Below are 24,121 nucleotides of genomic sequence, written 5' to 3' on the forward strand. Positions count from 1 at the left end.
ACTCATGAAGTGCACCTTGGCTTGAGCACCATAATCAGGACTGGTCTCCCAGGTGAAATATCTATGGGTCAAAGGATGCAGGGCAAAGTCCTGCCCAGGTGGCTACTGTCCAAAAGCACATCAGATTCATTTCACATATTACTATCAGTAGTACAGCACCAGTCAAAAGTTTGGACACACCTAATCATTCAGTGGTTCTTCTTTATTATGACTATTTTCTACATTGTAGAATAATAATGAAGACCTCAAAACTATGAAATAACACATATGGAATCATGTAGTAACTAAAACAAGTCTTAAAAGTAGCCTTCTTCAAAGTAGCCACCCTTTGCCTTGATGACAGCTTTGCACACTCTTGGCAGTCTCTCAACCAGCTTCACCTGGAATACTGTTCCAACAGTCTTGAAGGAGTTCCCACATATGATGAGCACTTGTTGGCTGCTTTTCTTTCACTTTGTAGTCCAACTCATCCCAAATCCTCTCAATTGGGCTGCTGTCAGGTGATTGTGGAGGACAGGTCATCTGATGCAGCACTCTGTAACTCCTTCTTGGTCAAATAGCCCTTACACAGCCTGTAGGTGTGTTGGGTCATTGTCCTGTTGAAAAACAAATGATAGTCCCATTAAGCCCAAACCAGATGGGATGGTGTATTGCTGCAGAATGTTGTGGTAGCCATGCTGGTTGAGTGTGCCTTGAATTCTAAATAAATCACAGACAGTGTAACCAGCAAAGCACCCCCCACACCATCACACCTCCTCCTCCATGCTTCACGGCGGGAACCTCACATGCGGAGATCATCCATCTCACAAAGAACCAAAAATCTCAAATTTGGACTCATCAGACCAAAGGACAGATTTCCACTGGTCTAAGTCCATTGCTTGTGTTTTTTGGCCCAAGCAAGTCTCTTCTTCTTATTGGTGTCCTTTAGTAGTGGTTTCTTTGCAGCAATTCGACCATGAATCCCTGATTCATGCAGTCTCCTCTGAACAATTGATGTTGAGATGTGTCTGTTGCTTGAACTCCATTAAGCATTTATTTGGGCTGCAATTTCAGAGGCTGGTAACTAATGAACTTATCCTCTGCATCAGAGGTAACTCTGGGTCTTTCTTTTCCTGTGGCGGTCCTCATGAGAGCCAGTTTCATCACAGTGCTTGATGGTTTATGCAACCGCACTTGAAGAAATGTTAAAAGTTCTTGAAATGATCCTTATTGATTGACCTTCATGTCTCAAAGTAATCATGTCTTAAAGTATTAGGGCCATCTCCTGTACACCACCCCACCTTGTCACAACACAACCGATTGGCTCAAACACATTAAGAAGGAAATAAATTCCACAAAATAACTTTTAACAAGGCACACCTGTTAATTGAAATTCATTCCAGGTGACTACCTCATGAAGCTGGTTGAGAGAAGTGTGCAAAGCTGTTGTCAAGGTAAAGGGTGGCTACTTTGAAGAATCTCAAATATTAACTATATTTTGATTTGTTTAACACTTTTTTGGTTACTATGTGATTCCATATGTGTTATTTAATAGTTTTGATGTCTTCATTATGATTCTACAATGTGGAAAATAGTAAAAATAAAGAAAAACCTTTGATTGAGTAGGTGTGTCCAAACATTTGACTGGTACTGTATATATTTATACAACCTCCCATAAACTAGCTACAGCAAAAGAGCACAACCCTCCAGGGGAGACCAATCTACTGTACCCTTTAGCTTACATTTATGCGTTATCAATCACAGGGCGGCAGGTAACCTAGTGCTTATGAGCGTTGGGCCAGACGCTGAAAGTTCTCTGGTTTGAATCCCCGAGCCAACTATAGAAACATCTGTTGATGCGCCCTTGAGTAAGGTACCTAACAGTAATTGCTCTTGTAAGTCGCTCTGGATAAGAGCAGCTGCTAAACGTAATGACCAGGTATTGAGTTGTATCCCCCCCACCCCTTTTGCCCTCGGAGCAACCTCAATTTGTCGGGGCATGGACTCTACAAGGTGTCAAAAGCGTTCCATAGGGATGCTGGCCCATGTTGACTCCAATGCTTCCCACAGTTGTGCCAAGTTCGCTGGGTGTCCTTTGGGTGGTGGACCATTCTTGCTACCCACGGCAAACTGTTGAGTGTGACTAACATAGTAGCGTTGCAGTTCTTGACACAAACCATTGTGCCTGGCACCTACTAGCATACCCCATTCAAAGGCATTTGAATATTTTGTCTTTCCCATTCACCCATGTCTCAATTGTCTCAAGGCTTCAAATCCTTCTTTAACCTGTCGACCTCCCCTTCATCTACACTGATTGTAGTGGACTTAACAAGTGATATCATAACTTACACCTGGATTCACCTGGTCAGTCTATGTCATAAAGATCAGGGGGGTAGGGGGTACAATTCAATATTAGGGAGGTGTTCCTATTGTTTAGTATACTCAGTGTATATATAGTGGACAGTCACGTTTTGGTGATGTTTTCCTACAAGATGTGCAGGCTTACACCACATGATACAGTTTCACCGAAACAGAGGCTGGTTAACTCCATAAAGCCAAAGCAAACTTGGAGAATTACAAACATGTTACAAATAGGTTATATATGTCTTACAGATAGATATGTTAACTGTGTTAGAGCTGTGTGGCTTTCATAGTTTCCTTGGAGGTCTCTTGCGGCTCATCGTCTCTGGTTAGGACTGGGTTATCATATATCTCCAGACTCTTCTTCCTCTCCTGCAAACCCTTCTCTTCATCGTCAGTACTCTGGCAGCACTTGCAGCAGCAGCGAGCGCCGCAGAAGGCCATGCCTGACGTCACCACACGGTCCCAGGGGGCCATGGAGTGCAGGGGGCGGGGCAGGAAGTCCCAGTCACGCAGCCCGCTGGGCAGGTACTGAGGACAACGTGCCTGCATCAGGTTAACAACGATGATGAAGATGGCGAGGACAACGATGGGTACGGCCACCCCAACCAGGACTTGCCAGCCGGCCAGGGAGAGCCCCAGGATGGTCAGGGGCATGAGGAGGAAGCAGAGTAAGAGGTAGAGCGCTGCGAACCAACGGTACTTGGCTGTGCGGTTCCCCAGGGCTCTGGCCAAGCGGATGGGGATCCGAGTGAAGGGGATGGGGTACCACAGCAGAATCCCCGCTATGTTGAAGAAGAAATGGCACAGTGCAACCTGGAGAGGAGGAGATGCAAACAGGGTGAGCAAGACTTCAATAACACTGATGCATAGAGAGAGTGGACAGAGAGCAATATGAAACTGACATGAAAATAAACAATTACTACAACAAACCTGCAGTGAGTTGGCCAGTGTTTCTCCAGGAGCAGCCATAGCAGCAAGAATAGCAGTGGTAGTTGTGCCGATATTTGAGCCCAATGTCAGAGGATAAGCTCTCTCAAGGCTAATAACACCAATACCTGTTGGGTAATTGAGAGAACCATTCCACAATACTGAAATAATACTTGAGTATATGCTCTCTACATTAGTCAGTAGGTCTGGATGCAATTGGAGACAGCTAAAGGTAAGCGGATAGATAGAAGCTACAAAACTACTCACCAACAAGGGGAGTGATTGCAGAGGTGAAGACAGAGCTGCTCTGGACAATGAAGGTCATTCCTGCTCCGACCATGATGGCAATGTAACCAGTGACCCAGCCAAAGGGGAAAGGGAAGTCTGAACAGACAAGACACAGCAGGTTAAGCATTTGCTTGGTGACCACAGTGAACGTCAGGATTACTTTCAACATCAACATAAAAGTGACTGTCTGGATCACAGCATAGTTGTACCTGATCTTGGTCCAGAGCACCTGAGGTGACCTTCAAGCTGCAGCGTGTCTGTACCAGTGTTGCTCATCAAACATCAAGATGTACCACTGCTGACTATCAAACAGGATGTATGTTCTACCAGCATTCTGAGTAGATTGAGAAGATAGCCAAATGTCTGCTCACCTGTGTTGAGCACTTTCTTGATGACCACAGCCACCTGTCCCTTAAGCATGGAGTTGAGCAGCTTGACAATGAGGATGAGGCAGGTACAGAGGATAAGCAGGGATAGGGCCAGCAGAATGAGGCCCACAGCCAGGTCAGGCAGGTTAGCATAAACAAAGATATGGTTGCCTGCATGGGAAGATGCCAAATATTATTGAAGATTTAAATGGGACAAAGGGGCAATAACAATTAAAGATTAGAGAGAAGGTAATTAAACTTTAGTGAGATTAGAAAGACGGTAATAAATGTAGTGATTTTAGAGAGAAGGTCATATGATTAGTGAGAAGGTAATTTTCGGTCCTGACATGACTTCCACAGTTTTTATGGATTAGATAGGAAGAATGGTAATTGCACTCCACACTGCCCTTTCTCACCTGGACAAAAGGAACACCTATGGGAGAATGCTGTTCATTGACTACAGCTCAGCGTTCAACACCACAGTGCCCACGAAGCTCATCACTAAGCTAAGGACTCTGGGACTAAACACCTCCCTCTGCAACTCTGCATCCTGACCGGTTGTATCACCGCCTGGTATGGCAACTGCTCTGCATCTACAGAAGGTAGTGTGAAGGCCCAATACATCACCGGGGCCAAGCTTCCTGCCATCCATAACCTATATAATAGGCAGTCTCAGAGGAAAGCCCATAAAATTGTTATAGACTGTTTTCTCTGCTAACGCACGGCAAGTAGTACCTGAGCACCATGTCTAGGACCAAAAGGCTCCTCAACAGCTTCTACGCCCAAGCCATAAGACTGCTGAACAATTCATAAAATCGCCACTGGACAATTTACATTGGCACCCCAGCCCCTCCCTTTTGTACACTGCTGCTACTCACTGTTTGGTTGTTACCTATGCATAGTCATTTCGCCCCCACCTACATGTACAGATTACCTCAACTATCCTGTACTCCCGCACACTGACTCGTTACCGGTGCCCCCTGTATATAGCCTCGTTATTGTTATACTGATATTGTTACTTTTTATTATTACTTTTTATTTTAGTCTACTTGGTAAATATTTCTTCTTCTTCAACTGCACTGTTGGTTAAGGGCTTGTAAGTAAGCATTTCACGGTAAAGTCTACAGTTGTTGTATTCGGTGCATGTGAAAAATAAAGTTTGATTTGATTTGATTAGTCAACATGTTTTTCCCCCATAGCTTCTACACTTAGCTCTGACGTGTGGTGACCCAATGTAGGGGGTTACATTACAACAGGATTTGGTCCAAGTCATAATGAGAGCAGTGACCCTTTCCCTTGTTTTGATTGGCTGATTTCAGATCCAAGCACATAGGTATTCATTTTGATTGGCTGTGTTAGACTTGGGAGCGCTGGCCCGTCATTTGGCCTTGGGCCACTCAGGTGCTTCAGCTGGCCAGGATGAATGGGCCTTTTGAGCAGGTGGAGAGGGTGGGGTATTTGAGCAGGCAGAGGGGGCGAGATGAGGATATGTGCCGAGTCACTTTATAGACTGAATGGAAGTCATTGTCCTTGTATCATGTGGTCTTGTCTGGCAGTGGGGGTTCTCAGCTTTCACAGAATTTTGGTTTAGCATATCAGGCAATTCAAATTGCTCTGTCGAGACCTTTGTAGGGTCATGGGCTGTTCAGTGATTGTGCTGTACTTACATCTCTCTAGATTGATTGTTTCAGTGACATTTATCTGGGTCAATGTCTTGTTGCCTTCCACCCAACAGAGGGCACCGGTCGTGCAATTGGCAGCTGAGGGAACTGTTATATTCACAAGAGTCTAAAACAGAAGAGAATAAAAACAAAGATGACGGTCCAGTGACCGCTCTAACAATGAAAATACACCTCCTCAGAGATGGAAGGCAGGCAGGAGCAGGTGCGATCTTGTGAGACCATTCTAGCTTATGAGAGGGCAGTTACGCATGTGAACAACAGACACAACTCCGATATAAAGTCGTTTTTTTCAAGGTTGCTGAAATGCCGCAGGTGTCCACTTATATCAGTGTATTCGTGACAACCTAACCATTACGAAACGTGTATTTGATCAAATAAGCCTCACGTAGCAAATTAGCAATGACTTTTTCAACCCTCTCTCATTGATCTCCATACAAAAATTCCTTATATTCATGGACAAATTTTGGACAGAGTAAGGCTTCGCCTCTCCCTCTCTGATAAAACACAAGCCAATACAGATAAAAGGCACAGTAATTATGGCTATCACTAAGTAATTAAAACCTATGGAAACAATGACCTTAATGACATTATGACTAGTAAAGAAGCAGAATTGTATTAAGGAAAGACCACCTTCATGATGACATGATTTAGTATCAGTAAGGCACTGGAACTTATAAGTAGAATCACTCTGGCCAAACTACAAGATCTATCAAACATTAACCCTGAGAAGAGAGCTTAAGAGATAGCACTCTCACGTATACTACAACATTATCTTGTTTTTACTGTCGGAAAACTCGTAAATCATCAATCATCACAAACTTATAAAAATAGCCCATTGTTTGACTTGTCTGATTAGTAATTGCTGGTCATTGGAGGCTGCTGAGGGGAGGACGACTCATAATAATGGCTGGAACCGGCTAATGGAATGGCATGCATTTGATACCATTCTACTCCAGCCATTACCACGAGCCCGTCCTCCCCAATTAAGGTGCCACCAACCTCCTGTGTTGCTGGTGTGACAGGCAGTGTTAGGGAGTAGTGAACTACATGTAGTTCAACAAATAATTGAATTACATTTTGCAGTAGCTTGGCGGTAGTAGAACTATATTCAAATCTAGGTAGTGTTTTCTGTAGATAATTACTTTATTGCCGTGTAACTGTGTAACTAGCTACTGGAACTACACACTACTTTTTTTGCTAAAAGAAAATAAAGTGAAGTACGCAATAATTTCCTTTCATTTTCGGTATCAAACCTCTTTAATTCTCACATGAAACATATCTTTGTGTTCAATAGGCTAAATGACACATTCTGTTATTATGACCCCAAAGTGATCTGTCCTGCAATTTGTAGAGATTTACATATAATAATTTGTCAATAGGTCATTTCCAAAGTACATTTACTTCAGCAAACTATATTTTTCATAAGGGTAGCTTTAATGTAGCGTAACTTCTTCCAGTGTGAAGTAATTGGCATCTCGGTAAAGTATATTTTCAGAGTACCTTCCCCAACACTGGCGACAGGGTCATGTTAATCTAAACATCTTACCGTGATTTTCTCTGTTTTGCACCAGATTTTGATCAAACTCTTGTTTCTGGCTGCTGGGTCACCGGTGGCAATGTCACTGATTACATTTTTGTCCAGCTAGAGGAAAATAAAGGTTTCAGACTAGTTAAAGATGATTTAAAACCTACTAAACTTCTTCATCAACTCAAATGTAATATTAAGCAATGTTTCATAAATGTTTCAGACATCTTTCAGGGTTGTACAGGTACTGTATCTTGCTAGCTATATAAATACATTCAAATAACTTTCACTTCTCATATTGCGTATTTTGCTTTATAAGGTGAAATTAGATTAATCACATGAATTGCGATGGTAAAACACTGATCCTACCTCTATGATGGCATCGGTGAGAGGGTCGGTGATGACGTTGAGCAGGTCAGGTGCGTTGTTTCCCCCCTGGATGTTGAAGGAGTCGATGATGATCTTGGTGAGTTTGTACAGGACACCAGTAGCTGCCTCCAGAGGCAGCAGGATTAGCACAGACAGCCAGTTGAAGAAGTCATGCACTGTGGCACCAGCAAACGCCCTGGAGGAAATAACACTAGGTTACACAGCTCACAATTTACGAAGCTTGATATTTTATTCCCCAGAAATGTTGCTCATTACCAACCAGCAAATTACAATGTTTTTTTTATGGTGCAAAATAGTGAAGTATACTTCTATCAATTGAGGCTGATTAGAAACGTCTTGAGCTGACTGACAGACGTTTTGCTATGGCTATATTCATCAATCGAGCAAGAAGACAATATTTTGAATAATGTAGTCATGTCCATATACAAATTTGATGATATCATAGTGAATTGACCTTCTTTATTACTTTACCCAAAATATCATGACATTAGTGATAGTCAAAATTTGTCAAATTTGTGAATGTATAAATCAACATTTTGTCCATTTAAACAGCCTGTGTCCAATCCACTGTGAAACGGGTGCTTTTTCTTGGTTCTACTGACGTGCTTGGTGTCTGTATCTGACGTAAAAGAGTGTTTAACGTCCACACAAAATTGCTTTACTTATTTTAGGTTTAAGGACGTGTGTAGGTCACATTCTTTATCGTACAGCAATAAAATGTATATATTTATAGCTGCTCAATAAGAATCCAATTAAATAAATAATTTAAATATATGATCAGTAACTACCAGTAAATATAATGCCTGAATTCAAGCTCTGTAGTGTTATGAATCTTTAGAAAGTGATTCAGTTAGATGTACCTGCGGAACTCATTTCTGTCCCCTGCCTGCATCATGGCCACAATGGTGTTGGTGACTGAGGTTCCAATGTTGGCTCCCATAATGACTGGCACTGCAGACTGGACCTCCAGCACTATGATAAAGATACAGAGTGAGTGAGTGAGTGAGTGTGTGTGTGTGTGTGTGTGTGTGTGTGTGTGTGTGTGTGTGTGTGTGTGTGTGTGTGTGTGTGTGTGTGTCCCATGTGTTCTTGTATGTGTGTGTATACTCACACCCAGAAGACACCATGCTGACCACAATAGAGGAGGACGTGCTAGAACTCTGGACTAACAATGTGACCAGCACTCCAATCACCAGGCCAGCCACAGGGTTGGACAGCACCGCATTGTCCTGGAAGATGTCCCCAGCTGCCTTACCTATGCAGACACAGCTTAAAGGTAAGGCCAAATTCATCATGAAAACGTTCCATAAACACTTTCATATCCATAAACATATCCATATCCCATATTTAGATATTTTGTTATGGAATGACAGGACAATTGTAATTGTGAATAATAATTAGAGTATCATCAAATTAGTAGAGTTAAAACCTAAGAAGTGACAAATACAGTCGGTCCTTATCAGGACCTGGTTGAAAACAAACATATACGCTTTTATACTTTGATTTGATTTTGACTCTTTATTATATCATATGATTGGATTGGATTACGTGCATCAACAAAGATTCAGTAAGATATGAAACCATATTATTCATTTTGTCAACTCGGACCGAGAGAGAGAGAGCAGGGTTTAATGTTACCTCCAACTAGCTGGAAAGCAGAACTCAGGACGTCTAGAGAGCAAACGAACATGTAGAGAAATCCAACCAGCAGAATGAACTTGACAATGGCAGTCAGAACCCGCAAAACCTTCCCTTTGGTATCCAACTCTGTTTCCAAAGAGAGAGATATGAGACTGGATGAGGAACCAGATTTTGGTTGGTGTAGTCACACAGGTTCTCACTTAAAACATCTAAATGTTTATCTCAGTGAAGGGTAAAGAAGTGCACTTTGTTAGGAATAGGGTGCCATTTGAGAAACAACCATAATCTATCTCACCTGACCACTTGAGTCCATTGTCCTGCAGTTCAGGGAGATTCCAGGGGTCATCCTCATACTTGTCCTCTGTAGAATATGCTGGCAGGACGACTGAGTCTTTGGGTGCCGTATCTGCATCATTTGTGGGATTAGGAGAATTGTGAGTGGATGTTGCCTCTGTGTGTGGTGCTGCCTGGTGATGAGGTGTGGATGGCATAGATAGTAAGGAGTAGCCAACTGTACATACCAAGAGTGGGAGACAAGGTATCTCTGACTTCTGGACGAGGAGCCATTGCCCTACGGCAAATATGATGTACTTTACTTTGAGGTAAACCATGAAGAACATGTACTGTGGCAAACCATCACAAGTATATCGGAATAAGGCTAAACAGTTTTAACTTGAATTAATCTATTGTTATTAAAAAAGTATTATTATTCCCAGAGGAAACAAAAACACAGTCCTTTTATATTGAATCCTCTATTAAATAGTTCCTGAAATGTTTATTTGTTCATCCTCCAATGCATAGCCAAGCAATCTTGTGCCTGTCACAAGATGTTACAAAATAGGAGAATTTCTCCTTTCAATTATGGTCAATTATTCCATGGGAATAACTCATCGTGATGTTGCTTTTCACGTCCACATCGATTACGTCCACAGAGACATACAGATATGACTGTCGGCTAGGGGCCTACTATCCTCAAGAAAACCACAAGAGAAGTGTAATCAGTAAAGCTCTCTAAGTCCTCCTTTTCCAAGGATCAAATTGAGTTCTCTCAAACAACAATAGGCTACAATAGTGGCATACTACTAGGCTAACTAATACAATGAATACCAATTATTCTAATAATAACAAAACAAGTTATTGTCATCGTTATCTGGGCAACATTTGAAAGCAGGTAAAACGGTCAAAAATAGCACCCTTGAGAACAAGCTCGGCCAGTCATTGGCACCAAACTGTGTGTGAAGCTGAGTGTCAACCAAAATAATACGCATTGAGGCTATGAGCACATACAGCTATAGGTAACAATTCCTAACATATCTTTGTTTGTTGTGATTTTGTTTTGTTGCTCTACTACTTGAATTTGTCTTGTTTCTAATGTGGAGTATCGAGGGTAGTAATACGCACCTGAAGTGGAGGAGTAGGCTTTTGCAGCAGTCCTTATGAAAAGGGGAATTCACCTGAGCTACCTGGCTACCTGGAGAGGTCCTGCATGCTGCTTATATAGCGCTGGGGCGGGAAAACCCGCTTCAACCTGACTGTTCAAAGTCCGTAGCAAAAAGTGCTCTCTGACAGTAAGTAAGTGAGCTTACCTTAGCATCCACAGTGAATGTAGGCCAGGCAACATCAAATGATCAGTGTATGACGGAATATTACTACTCTGGCATGGGTTTTTAAAATGTTGTTTTCACTAGGTAAAAAGTAGGCTAATGACTGTCATTAACTGTTTTTGTTTTTTTGCTGGTTGAGAGTAGCCTCCGTGAATCTCAGGACAGGCCAAAAAGAAAAATGGCAAATGAACTAGGCCTAACCAAATAATCTTGATGATTTCAAAATGTTTTTGGCCTGTCTATTAGAATAAATAAGGCCAGTCTATTAGAATATTTGCACTTTGATTGAGAATAGACTAGAGTCGGCCTATTCAAATAACGGAAATGGTAGAAGTTTTCACAAATGCTTTGCAAATTTAATTCAAACCTTATACAGGTGTAGCCTATCCAGAATGTTTTTTTTTTGTTAAATCAGTTGAGTGGGTCAGTTGGCACATTTGTGCGTAATGTTCTCTATTTCTCTTCTGAATGGAGGAAAGCTGCTCTCTGGTGGTAGCTTGTGGAACGTCTATAGGCTACCTAGTGTCCAGTAAGAAGTCTCTGTGGGTTAAGCCAAATCATTAACGACTATTATAGAAAAGAACAACAGTATAATGTGTTGTGCCTAAGATCGACATAGGCCTACTTTATCATGTTTTCAACCACAGGTCCATAGGCAATACACTTTAATATATCATAGATAGGCCTGTCATCTAATTAACTTTTGTTATGGCTTGGCTTGTTCATGACTATAAGATAGACACTACTATCATGGTGACACTTGTATTATGGCTCTGACAGTATCTGACAGTTGAATAACCTGAATCATACAGGAGTGAACGGTTTAACTGTCATTATCACATGGTTATAACAGTCTAACACAACTGAGGAGAGGAGCATCTAAAACATTATAGTCTTACAATACCTCTTTATGTACAAATTGAATATATTATGCCATAGACTATGAATACAAGTTGGCTAATCAAATCTCTCTCTCTCTCTCTCTCTCTCTCTCTCTCTCTCTCTCTCTCACTCACTCACTCACTCACTCACTCACTCACTCACTCACACTTACACTTACACACACAAACGTTTGTTTTCCTATACTTGTGGAGACCAAATAATTGATTCCCATTCAAAATCCTATTTTCCCTAACCCCTAGCCCTTAACCAACCTTAACCCCTAACCCTAAATCTAACCCTAACTCTTATTCTAACCATAATTGTAACCCTAACCTCTGAGCCTATAATAGTCCTTGTGGGGATCGGTGAAGTGTTCCCACTTGTCTAATGTCCATTGTTTTACCATCCTTGTGAGGACTTCTGGTCCCCACAAGGATAGTAAAACTAAAACACACACACACACACACACACACACACACACACACACACACACACACACACACACACACACACACACACACACACACACACACACACACACACACACACACACACACACACACACACACACACACACACATATATATACATATACACACATGTACTCATCCACTCTCACATGCGCACACTTCGACCAATCTACTGTACCTTTATGATACAGATAACACAGCATATTACTTTTGAAAGTAAAGGAACAAATATTATTTTGTGTCTTGGTAAATGTACAATTATACAGATATCATCATAATTCTTTGTTATTCTTAGAGAACAATAAAATGATGCCATAAAAATTGTGTGCCAGCATGTAAACAGGTTCATTGGGTTTGTGGAAAGGGCACTAAACTATCATCTAAGAATTTACATTTTGATCACCGAAAACCACCCACATTGGACTTAAGACTAGGGATATGAAAACAGAATTGTAGTTACATTTTCCTGCCTGTTGTACAGTAAAATTTAAATTAAAATAAACAAACACATATCAAATCAACATTCAATATTGGTTATTTGATTGACATGTCATTAAGTAGAAGCTGGTCCCTTGCATCAATTGTTGATTTTTGATGAAATCTAAGTAAAAATTGGAAAAACATTTGTTTATTACTGCATGTTGCAGAGAGGAAGCCTATAATGTATTTATGATAAGGTAGGTATCCATGTCCTTGTTTGTGCCATCATACACTTAGTATACAAAACATTAACACCTGCTCTTTCCATGACATTCCAGGTGAAAGCTATGATCCCTTATTGATGTCACTTGTTAAATCCACTCCAATCAGTGTAGATGAAGGGGAGGGGACAGGTTAAAGAAGGATTTTTAAGCCTTGAGACAATTAGGACATGGATTGTGTATGTGTGCCATTCAGAGTGTGAATGGGCAAGACAAAATATAATTTAAGTGTCTTTGAATGGGCTATGGTAGTAGGTCCCAGGCGCAGAGGTTTGTGTCAAGAACTGCAACGCTGCTGGGTTTTTAACGCTACACAGTTCCCCGTGATTATCAAGAATGGTCCACCACCCAAAAGACATTCAGCCAGCATGACACAAATGTGGGAAGCATTGGAGCCAACATGGGCCAGCATCCTTGTGGAACACTTTCTAAACTTTGTAGTGTCCATGCTTTGTAGAGTCCATACAAGTATAGTTCAGTTCAATGCTACATGCCACACAATTCATTGGTGACTGATTTGTGATTAATGGCTATTGTAGTTCCTAGCCACACAACCAGCCAACTCCCAATCAATTGAAAATGCTCAATCAAGGTTATTCCCAGTTACGGAAGAAAAGAAAAAAGTTTTTCTTGTGCTTAGGATTTCTTTTGTTGCTTTTGATAATGTTTATTTCTATATACAGTATTAAATAGTAAAGACAATTGAAAATGTCTTAAATAATGGTATTAACAACTATTTTGACTCTAATTACAAACATTTTTGGTTGGACAGCATACCGTTATCTGTTTTGATCTGAAATTGAATTAGCAAAACACAAGGTAATCTGCTGAAGCTTTTGCTGATGCTCTTGCCCCAAAATATTGCTCTGGCTTGATAAGTAACTTTAACATTTTAATGCTTGACTGTACAGTATCATAAGCAACTGCAACATTTACCTCCAAATCTTAGATTTACGGGTACGAAGCACAACAAATATTGCCTCAGACTTTCTTATCTGTAGTCCGATGACATCATACAGTGGCTAGGACAGTAACTAATGATCTTATCATGCTGTCATGGTGATGCCCATTGCCCACTGATGAGAATGTCTTAAATAAATACAGCTTATCACAATAGTTTAATCACTATCTCACAGATTATTACTATTACTACAGAACGCAAATAATACAAACAGATACCGGTATGATAATTGCCCCTGTTAGGTTTGATAGTTTATCTTCCATTACAGGTGATTAGTGTTGCGGTGTTCACCTCCTATATATGCTCCTATGTGGGGAATAATGACCAGATATGCCTAATGTAAGTGTGACAGTTACCTTTGAGCTTGATTCGAATGAGGTTAAAATGACTCAATCAGTAAGACTTTCACTTTGTCAGTATCTTTTTTAAATGTACCTTCTATGTTAAGGTCTGGCACCATCAGACTTATCCCACCCCAGATCCTGTCTCAAAAACGATAGTGTTTGAACTTTATTGGTTGCAAATGTATTTTTGACTACATACAAGGTCAAGGATACACTTCTTAGTTTGATTATGACACAATTAAAGCTTTAAAGTCAAGTTGTAAGGACCGACGACGACGGAGATGAGAAGCAGGTAATGACAGAGGTGATTGAGTCCAGGTGAGTCCAATAATCGCTGATGCACGTGACGGGGAAAGGCAGGTGTGTGTAATGATGATTGTAAGAGTGCGCAATGCTGGGGAGCCTGGAGCCCTCAAGCACCAGGGGGGAAGAGCGGGAGCAGGCGTGTAATGTAACCCCCCCTAGGGGCACCACTCTGCATCCCACCTGGGCGAGCCTGATGGGCCGTCCGAGGCACGGGTGCTGGACAAGCCGGCTGGGACTGAATCTCCAACTAACCGGCAGAGGCGTGAGCTGGCTTAGGCGCCCCCGGTTCCATCGGTGTCGGGCCCAGGACCTAACGTCAGCACTCCCTGATGCTTCGTAAGATGGCTTCTGCATTCTGTAAGGACCGATGCCGGGATAAGAAGCAGGTACGGGGAGTCAAACATTTAATAGGGAACAGACATAGAACAAGACAGGAACAGTGTCAGCCTACGGGTAACCAAGGACATATGACAATTAATGCTGCAGCAGGGAACAGAGCGGGGAACCAGACAGATATAGGGGAGGTAATGACAGAGGTGATTGAGTCCAGGTGAGTCCAATAATCGCTGTTGCAGTGTGTGATGACGATGGCAGGAGTGTGCAATGCTGGGGAGCCTGGCGCCCTCAAGCGCCAGGGGGGAAGAGCGGGAGCAGGCGTGACACAAGTGGCAAGTTGGGCGGCAGGGTAGCCTAGTGGTTAGAGCGTTGGACTAGTAACCGGAAGGTTGAAAGTTCAAATCCCTGAGCTGACAAGGTACAAATCTGTCGTTCTGCCCCTGAACAGGCAGTTGACCCACTGTTCCTAGGCCGTCATTGAAAATAAGAATTTGTTCTTAACTGACTTGCCTGGTTAAATAAAGGTTAAAAAAAAAAAAAAAAAAAAAAAAAAATTGTATGCCTAGGGAGTGATTATTTTGAGGTGCCCTCTCAGTGTCAATCCTCCAGGCAATGTACAGTATTCAAATGTTTGTAGACTGTCCCACGATAAATGTCCTTGCACTCTTCTGAGAATTTCAAGGACCACTTCAAGGACCACTTTAAAAAGAATGTTACACACTCTACATATTGCACAATGTGAAGGGTGAAGGGAGGTTGAGTGTCTGCTACCCTATAATACACACACTTTTACACAGGGTTAATGACGAACAGGTAACATCAAGTACTACAGAAACATTTTCATGTGAGTGTTTTACAATTCATCCAGTCATTTATTAACCATTGATACTGATGCAATTAGTTTTTTTCCATATGACTTAAGGAGTCCCACATTCTGTGGGAGGTACAGCTGAGCTGTGGCATAACCTTTACCCTTCATGGATTGGCCCTCCACCCACGCTCTAATAAAATCTTTATTTGAAAGGATTAAAACTGAGATTACTATATGATCATTTACAATAAAGTGTGCTGAAACGTTACCTTGCTCAACATTTTTGGCATGTAATGGTCTTATGAAATTATATACTCAAAATAGCATTCTATCTGAAATGGTCTTATTTAATTTCTCCGGTAATGTACTATTATGGAATGGTGGTTAATGATTGCCCAGAGGGCCTTTGAGTTGACACTGCGTAGTTATGTCTGCTGCACTGGCACTGTAGTCCAGGCAGGGTGAGAGAGTTTGCCTCCTTATCACCAGGGGCCACCAAGACCTATAGTACCCCATTAGTTGTCTATAAAGCCATAAACACTCTCAGCTGCTAGAACTTGTCTCAACTAGTTCACCCTGAGAGGCTGTGGAGAGAAAGGCGGTATCTGCAGTCAAGGTCACCATGAAGGCCTACCACGCTGCCTTGGAATGATGGAAAACAATTTAGCCGTATCAGCATGCACAGTCACTCGGTGAACTCGACAGAATTCCCCCCTCTTCATTTACCTTTTCAGGTTTGGTATTAAAGGTCAACTGCCTCTTAGAACCAACTTCTCTGGTTTGAAATGGCCTATGTGGCATGGATTTGAGTCAGAAATTGTGTCAAAATTTGACTACGAAGTGTAAATAGGATAATTTTGGTCAGTCTTGTCCAAAACAAAGTTTTGTGAGTTCTTCAAGACTTACTGGAGGTTTCGGTATGGATTAAGATGATGCCCACTTCCTTGCCCATTGCCCACTAACAGGAGAGAAGCAGCTGTGCAGATTGCATTCCATCAGCTGCTTGCGCCCTATCCAATCATAGCAGCCAGAACCTCCAGACAGTGAGACAGACCTTCACATTATGCTGTGCCTCAGACTTGTCGCTAATGTTATATTGAAATAACCCTTGGCTTTAAGCCCTCTATGGAGTGGAAGCTTGCTGATGTGCTTGATAGTGTCAATCACTCGAGTCTGACACTTTTTGGGGAAAATTGAGGATCGAGAGGATTAGAGCACACTTGTATACCAACTGCAACTTGTCAATATTCCAAACCCATTCACAAGCATCTTGTGTCCCCCTCGACCTGTAAAAAAGGTCACCGAAGCACAAAAACATCACCGAAGCACAAACGTTGCCACTCATCAGACACTTCCTGAGCTGATTGTGGCTTGGCTGCGCAATGTGCCTGCTAGCTACTACTTTCTAGCTTCATTGACAAACACAGAGTTGGAACTTCCCTAGCTAGCAAGTGATTTTGGGCACTGATAAACAGTGTGTAAATTTACGATAGTTTGACAGTTTGCAGATGACGAAGTTGTAGACATGTTATTATTCTCAGAAATCAGTCCTGAACGCGCAGCCAGACTTTCCCGGCTCGATAGACTGTATTCAGTGCACTGACTAGTTTTTAATGCACATGTTTTTACTTGAGAAATACTGCACCAAACACCTTAGCTAGATGTACGTTTGTGCAACAAAAACGTCTAAATTAAGGACAGATTTCTTGATTTATCTTAGATTAATTCTGACTATTTTAAAGGAAGTGGCTATTTTGTTACTATGGTGACTCAGGAGGGACAAACAACATAACACTCCCACATTATACCACACCCCCAAGACAACTCTTGTTTGATTTCTGTCATGGCCACTAGCATTTCTTAATGAGCAATCTTAAAAACTTGTCCAAATCAGGAAGTGCATCCTCCCTTCAAGGTTTATGAAAAGCCTTATGTACCATAATATCAAACTATATTAATATACTGAATGTGAAGTTGAGCTAACATTCATGTTGTTCATGCACTCTCATTCATGCACTCTATTGGATGGGCTGTGACAATTTCAAACTGTGGACTGACAGCATCATCCTAAACAGTAGGGAGTCCCCACACGGTGACAGTAGTTTACTAGGTTAACTATTTACACCACTATAACTGTACTTGCCAGTCTCATACGGATTACAGTCCTCAACACTTTTTTGAATCAAAATATTCTGAGAGCAGTGGTGATTTTGGCATGTAAATCTTGGTGGGGCAAAGATATTATAAGAAGTGGGATGCCAGCAAAGCCACTACACAACACAACACTAAACAACACATGAATTGCACTATAACGGTGACAAATGGTGCCCAGAAACTGTCAGGGCATACATAAAGCTGTACCAACAGCAGTCCCAACATCTTACCACTGCTACACCTGACTATCGGCGGAGGCTTGTCTGGAAGCGAAACAGTTAATTCAGTCTCATTTACTGCCTTTAAAAAAAACATAGCTGATATGGTTGACTTACTGAAGCAAATGTGGTTTCTAATGACAATTTAGATGTACAAACTATGGCATAAGGGGACGACAAGCGGATAAGAGGCCATCTGTAATTTCGATTAAGATATTAATGAGTGAACTAGGACGGACGTAGTCAATATAACTATTTTTAATTTTGTTATTTCACCTTTATTTTACCAGTTAGGCCAGTTGAGAACAAGTTATTATTTACAACTGCAACCTGGCCAAGATAAAGCAAAGCAGTGCGACAAAAAAACAATAACACAGAGTTACACATGGGATAAACAAAAGTACAGTCAATAACAATAGAAAAATCTATATACAGTGTGTGCAAATGGCGTAAGAAGGTAAGGCAATAAATAGGCCATAGTAGCAAAGTAATTACAATTTAGCAAATTAACACTGGAGTGATAGATGTGCAGATGATAATGTGCAAGTAGAAATACTGTGTCACAATCGTTATAATGAGTGGACCAAGGTGCAGCGTGATAGGCGTACATTTCATTAAATGAACGCCGAACAAAAACAACAAAATACCAAACGAAACGTGAGGCTACTGGTATGCATACAGGCAACTATCTGTAGACAGGATCCCACAACTAACAATGGGGAAAATGGCTACCTAAATATGATCCCCAATCAGAGACAACGATAAACAGCTGCCTCTGATTGGGAACCATATCAGGCCACCATAGAAATATAATTCACCATAGAAATACGATGGATGACACAGGGCATCGAGGGCAGCTCCGGTGCGGGGTGAAGTACCCACTCCGCTCGCAGATACGTCATCCTCCATGGCGACTCTGGTGCGGGGATCATCGCCAGAAGCTCCGGACCGTGGGTCGTCGCCGGAGGCACCGGACCGTGGATCATCCCCAGAGGCTCTGGACCGTAGATCGTCGCCGGAGGAACCGGAACGTAGATCGTCGCAGGAGGCTTTGGACTGAGAACCCCTACTGAAGGTTCTGGACTGTAGACCGTTGCTGGAAGCTCCGGACAGTCGACCGTTGCTGGAGGCTCCGGACCGCAGACTGTCTCAGGCGGTTCCGGACCGTAGACCGTCTCAGGCGGTTCCAGACCGTAGACCGTCTTAGGCGGTTCCGGACCATAGACCGTCTTAGGCGTTCCGGACCGTAGACCGTCTCGGGAGGTTCCGGACCATAGACCGTCGTTGGAGGTTCCGGACCGTGGACCGTCGATGGAGGTTCCGGTCTGGGAACAGTCGTCGGAAGCTCTGGACTGGGAACTGTCGCCGGAAGCTCTGGACTGGGAACTGTCGCCGGAAGCTTTGGATTGGGAACTGTTGCCAGAAGTTCTGGACTGTGGAGGAGCACTGGAGACTTGATGCGTGGGACCGGTACAGGTGGCACCAGGCTGATGACACGCACCTCAGGGCGAGTGCGGGGACGAGGCACAGGACGTACTGGACTGTGGAGGTGCACTGGAGACCTGATGTGTAGAGCTGGCACAACGTGTCCTGGCTGGATGCTCACTTTAGCACGGCAAGTGCGGGGCGCTGGCACAGGACTCACTGGGCTGTGAAGGCGCACGGGTGATACAGTGCGTAGAGCCGGCGCAGGAAATCCTGGACCGAGGAGACGTACTGGAGACCAGGAGCGCCAAGCCGGCACAACCCGTCCTGGCTGGATGCTCCCTTTCGCACGGCAAGTGCGAGGAGCTGGCATAGAACGCACCGGGCTGTGAATGTGCACTGGAGACACAGTGCGCATCACTGCATAACATGGTGCCTGACCGGTCATACGCTCCCCATGGTAAGCACGGGGAGTTGGCTCAGGTCTAAACCCTCACTCTGCCAATCTCCCCGTGTGCCCCTACCAAAACATTTTTTTGGAGCTGCCTCTCGGGCTTCCGTCGTTGACTTAACTCCTCGTATCGTCGCAGTTCCTCTCTCGCTGCCTCCGTATGCTCCCTTGGACGGCGATACTCTCCGGCCTGCGTCCAGGGCCCTTCTCTATCCAGGATGTCCTCCCATGTCCACTCCTCCTGGCCACGCTGCTTGGTCCGTTTCAGGTGGGATCTTCTGTCACGATCGTTATAATGAGTGGACCAAGGTGCAGCGTGATATGCATACATTTTCCTTTATTAAATGAACACCGAACAAAAACAACAAAATACCAAACGAAACGTGAAGCTACTGGTGTGCATAGAGGCAACTATCTGTAGACAAGATCCCACAACTAACAATGGGGAAAATGGCGACCTAAATATGATCCCCAATCAGAGACAACGATAAACAGCTGTCTCTGATTGGGAACCATATCAGGCCACCATAGAAATATAATTCACCGAGATGTCCCACCCTAGTCACTATCACGCCCCAACCAACATAGAGAATAAACAGCTTTCTATGGTCAGGGAGTGACATACTGGTGTGCAAAAGAGCAAAAATGTAAATAAAAACAATATGGGAATGAGGTAGGTAGTTGGATGGGCTCAGATAGGTGATGCTTAAAGTTAGTGAGGGAGATTTAAGTCTCTAACTTCAGTGATTTTTGCAATTCGTTCCAGTCATTGGCAGCAGAAAACTGGAAGATAAGGCGGCCAAAGGAGGAGGAGGTGTTGGCTTTGGGGATGACCAGTGAGATATACCTGCTGGAACGCATGCTTCGGGTGAGTGTTTTTATGGTGACCAGTGAGCTGAGATAAGGTGGAGCTTTACCTAGCTATGACTTAGAGATGACCTAGAGCCAGTGGGTCTGGCGACGAATATGTAGCGAGGGCCAGCCGACGAGAGCATACAGGTCGCAGTGGTAGGTGGTATATGGGGCTTTGGTGACAAAACTGATGGCACTTTGATAGACTGCATCCAGTTTGCTGAGTAGAGTGTTGGACGCTATTTTGTAAATGACATCGCCGAAGTCGAGGACAGGTAGGATAGTCAGTTTTACGAGGGTATGTTTGGCAGCGTGAGTGAAGGAGGCTTTGTTACGAAATAGGAAGCCGATTCTAGATTTAAGTTTGGATTTGAGATGCTTAATATGAGTCAGGAAGGAGAGTTTACAGTCTAGCCAGACACCTAGGTATTTGTAGTTGTCCACATATTCTAAGTCAGATCCGTCCAGAGCAGTGATGCTAGTTGGGCGGGCGGCTGCGGGCAGCAATTGGTTGAAGAGCATGCATTTAGTTTTACTAGCATTTAAGAGCAGTTGGAGGCCACGGAAGGAGTGTTGTATGGCATTGAAGTTCATTTGGAGGTTTGTTAACACAGTGTCCAAAGAAGGATCAGATGTATAGAGAATGGTGTCATCTGCGTAGAGGTGAATCAAGGAATCAGCCACAGCAAGAGCGACATCGTTGATATATACAGAGAAAAGAGTCGGCCTGAGAATTGAACCCTGTGGTACCCCCATAGAGACTGCCAGAGGTCTGGACAACAGGCCCTCCGATTTGACACACTGAACTCTATCTGAGAAGTAGTTGGTGAACCAGGCGAGGCAGTCATTTGAGAAACCAAGGCTGTTGAGTCTGCCGATAAGAATCACGGTGATTGACAGAGTCGAAAGCCTTGGCAAGGTCGATGAAGATGTCTGCGTCTTTTATCGATGGCGGTTATGATATTGCTTAGTACCTTGAGCGTGGCTGAGGTGCATCCGTGACCAGCTCGGAAACCAGATTGCATAGCGGAGAAGGTACGGTGGGATTCGAAATGGTCAGTGATCTGTTTGTTAACTTGGCTTTCGAAGACTTTGGGAAGGCAGGGCAGGATGGATATGGGTCTGTAACAGTTTGGGTCTAGAGTGTCAACCCCTTTGAAGATGGGGATGACCGCGGCAGCTTTCCAATCTTAAGGAATCCCGGACGAAATGAAAGAAAGGTTGAACAGACTAGTAATAAGGGTTGCAACAACGGCGGCAGATAATTTTAGAAAGAGAGGATGCAAATTGTCTAGCCCAGCTGATTTGTACGGGTCCAGGTTTTGCAGCTCTTCCAGAATATCTGCTATCTGGATTTGGGTGAAGGAGAAGCTGGGGAGACTTGGGCAAGTAGCTGCAGGGGATGCCGAGCTGTTGGCCGGGGTTGGAGTAGCCAGGAGGAAATCATGGGCAGCCATAGAGAAATGCTTATTGAAAATCTCGATATCGTGGATTTATCAGTGGTGACAGTGTTTCGTAGCCTCAGTGCAGTGGGCAGCTGGGAGGAGGTGCTCTTATTCTCCATGGACTTTACAGTGTCCCAGAACATTTTGCAGTTAGAGCTGCAGGATGAAAAATTCTGTTTGAATAGCTAGCCTTTGCTTTCCTCACTGACTGTGTGTTTTGGTTCCTGACTTGCCTGAAAGTTGCATATCATGGGGACTATTTGATGCTAGTGCAGTACGCCACAGAATGTTTTTGTCATGTTGAGGGCAGTCAGGTCTGGAGTGAACCAAGGGCTATATCTGTTCTTAGTTCTAGATTTTTTTGAAAGCAGCATGCTTATTTAAGATGGTGGGGAAATTATTTTTAAAGAACAACCAGGCATCCTCTACTGATGGCATGAGGTCAATATCCTTCCAGGTTACCCGTGCCAGGTCGATTAGAAAGGCCTGTTTTAGGGAGTGTTTGACAGTGATGAGGGGTGGTCGTTTGACCGCGGACCCATATCTGATGAGGCAATGATCGCTGAGATGCTGATTGAAAACAGCAGAGGTGTATTTGGCGGGCAAGATGGTCAGGATAGTACTGTATCTATGAGGGTGCCCATGTTTACGGATTTAGGGTTGTACCTGGTGGGTTCCTTGATCATTTGTGTGAGATTGAGGGCATCTAGCTTAGATTGTAGCATTTCTTTAGCACTTTTGAAATGTACAGCGACAGAATTCAGAACATGGACCATTCTTACAGCGTTCTCCCTGTACACCAAGTCAGAACCGTTTGATAAATAAAGGGGGCATATCAACAGACAATGAAAGCTCTTATAAAGTGTTATGATTACATTTCTCCAAAACAGGTTATAGGCTACATGTGCACCACCAAGTCAGAACAGTAAGTGAAATTAAGAGGGGTAGATAGACCAAATTATTTGGGTTAGGCACATGGGCTACTAACAGCTTACTACACAAAATACACTTAGTATTACTTTCTTAGATACAGTATACATATCTCCCTGGCATACCAAATCATTTATGCAGCAGCATACAATACATTTTTGGACTCATGTTGTGCTCACTTGAACAGGAAGGTTGCACGGCGGTCCTTTGTGGGCAAATTTTGTCTGGGATTCTTTGGATTTATGGTGCTTTCAAGACAACTGGGAACTCTGGGGAAAAACAAGGTTGAATCATGATGACGTCATTGATCTTCAGGTTGTAGAAAGAAGCTCAAGTTCCCGATTTATAATTCCGAGTTGGATGACCATTCAAAACGTATTTCCCAGTCGGAGCTATTTTTTTCCGGAATTCCCAGTTGTCTTGAACTCACTCAAGTCAAGTTCCGAGTTAAAGGGTGTTTTAGAGCCCCGCGCAAAACATGCTTCATTGACAGCATGGCCAATGTTGAATGTTTATCATTTTAAATTTGGAAAAGAGTCCTATAATCCCAGATTCGGGATCACACAGCCACTCCACTGAATAGCAGGCTAGTGATTGCTTTTCAATGCTTGCAGTTAGCCTTCCAAACCACTCATTGTTGAATTTGCGATTTCCAACCTGTTGTGTAATGTATATGTCCAATGGCTGATGACTGACACGTTTTATTTATCATTTCTCTTCATTATTTATCTTCATATGACAAGGATTAAAAAAGGATTTACCAGTAGATTGTCGACTTGATTCATGATGATGACTGCTAGCTAAGATTTTGAAAGTATGATGTTGAAATTTCCGCCGGTCTAATTTCCATTGCTTGTGTTTCTTGTGTTTTACCAAGAAGGAGAGTGATGGAGTGCTGCATCAGATGACCTGGCCTCCACAACCCCCCAACCTCAACCAAACTGAGATGGTTTGGGATGAGTTGGACCGCAGAGTGAAGGAAAAGCAGCCAACAAGTGCTCAGTATATGTGGGAACCTTGCAAAAGCATTCCAGTTGAAGCTGGTTGATAGAATGCCAAGAATGTGC

At 43.1% G+C, this 24,121-nt stretch overlaps 1 protein-coding gene across 2 annotated transcripts; it reads right to left on the reverse strand.

Moving 5' to 3' along the window:
- Positions 1–555: 555 nt before the first annotated feature.
- On the reverse strand, positions 556–10,630 carry LOC112232598 (sodium-dependent phosphate transport protein 2B-like). 2 transcript variants are annotated; one of them, XM_024400872.2, is made up of 14 exons: positions 10,566–10,630; positions 9,686–9,735; positions 9,460–9,570; positions 9,162–9,290; positions 8,635–8,778; positions 8,384–8,495; positions 7,503–7,698; positions 7,155–7,250; positions 5,594–5,714; positions 3,930–4,097; positions 3,538–3,654; positions 3,274–3,398; positions 2,591–3,156; positions 556–596 (listed from the first exon to the last, which is right to left on the reverse strand). In XM_024400872.2, exons 2-13 carry the CDS (start codon positions 9,729–9,731, stop codon positions 2,611–2,613), a joined length of 1,911 nt encoding a protein of 636 aa, XP_024256640.2. In that variant the 5' UTR covers positions 9,732–9,735; positions 10,566–10,630; the 3' UTR covers positions 556–596; positions 2,591–2,610. The 2 variants fall into 2 exon arrangements, with proteins under 2 accessions (XP_024256640.2, XP_024255860.2); XM_024400092.2 differs by lacking the exon at positions 556–596 and having other exon boundaries at positions 2,284–3,156.
- Between the last annotated feature and the right edge of the window lie 13,491 nt (positions 10,631–24,121).

Source organism: Oncorhynchus tshawytscha, linkage group LG01, assembly GCF_018296145.1.
Source record: "Oncorhynchus tshawytscha isolate Ot180627B linkage group LG01, Otsh_v2.0, whole genome shotgun sequence".
Lineage (NCBI taxonomy): Eukaryota > Metazoa > Chordata > Actinopteri > Salmoniformes > Salmonidae > Oncorhynchus > Oncorhynchus tshawytscha.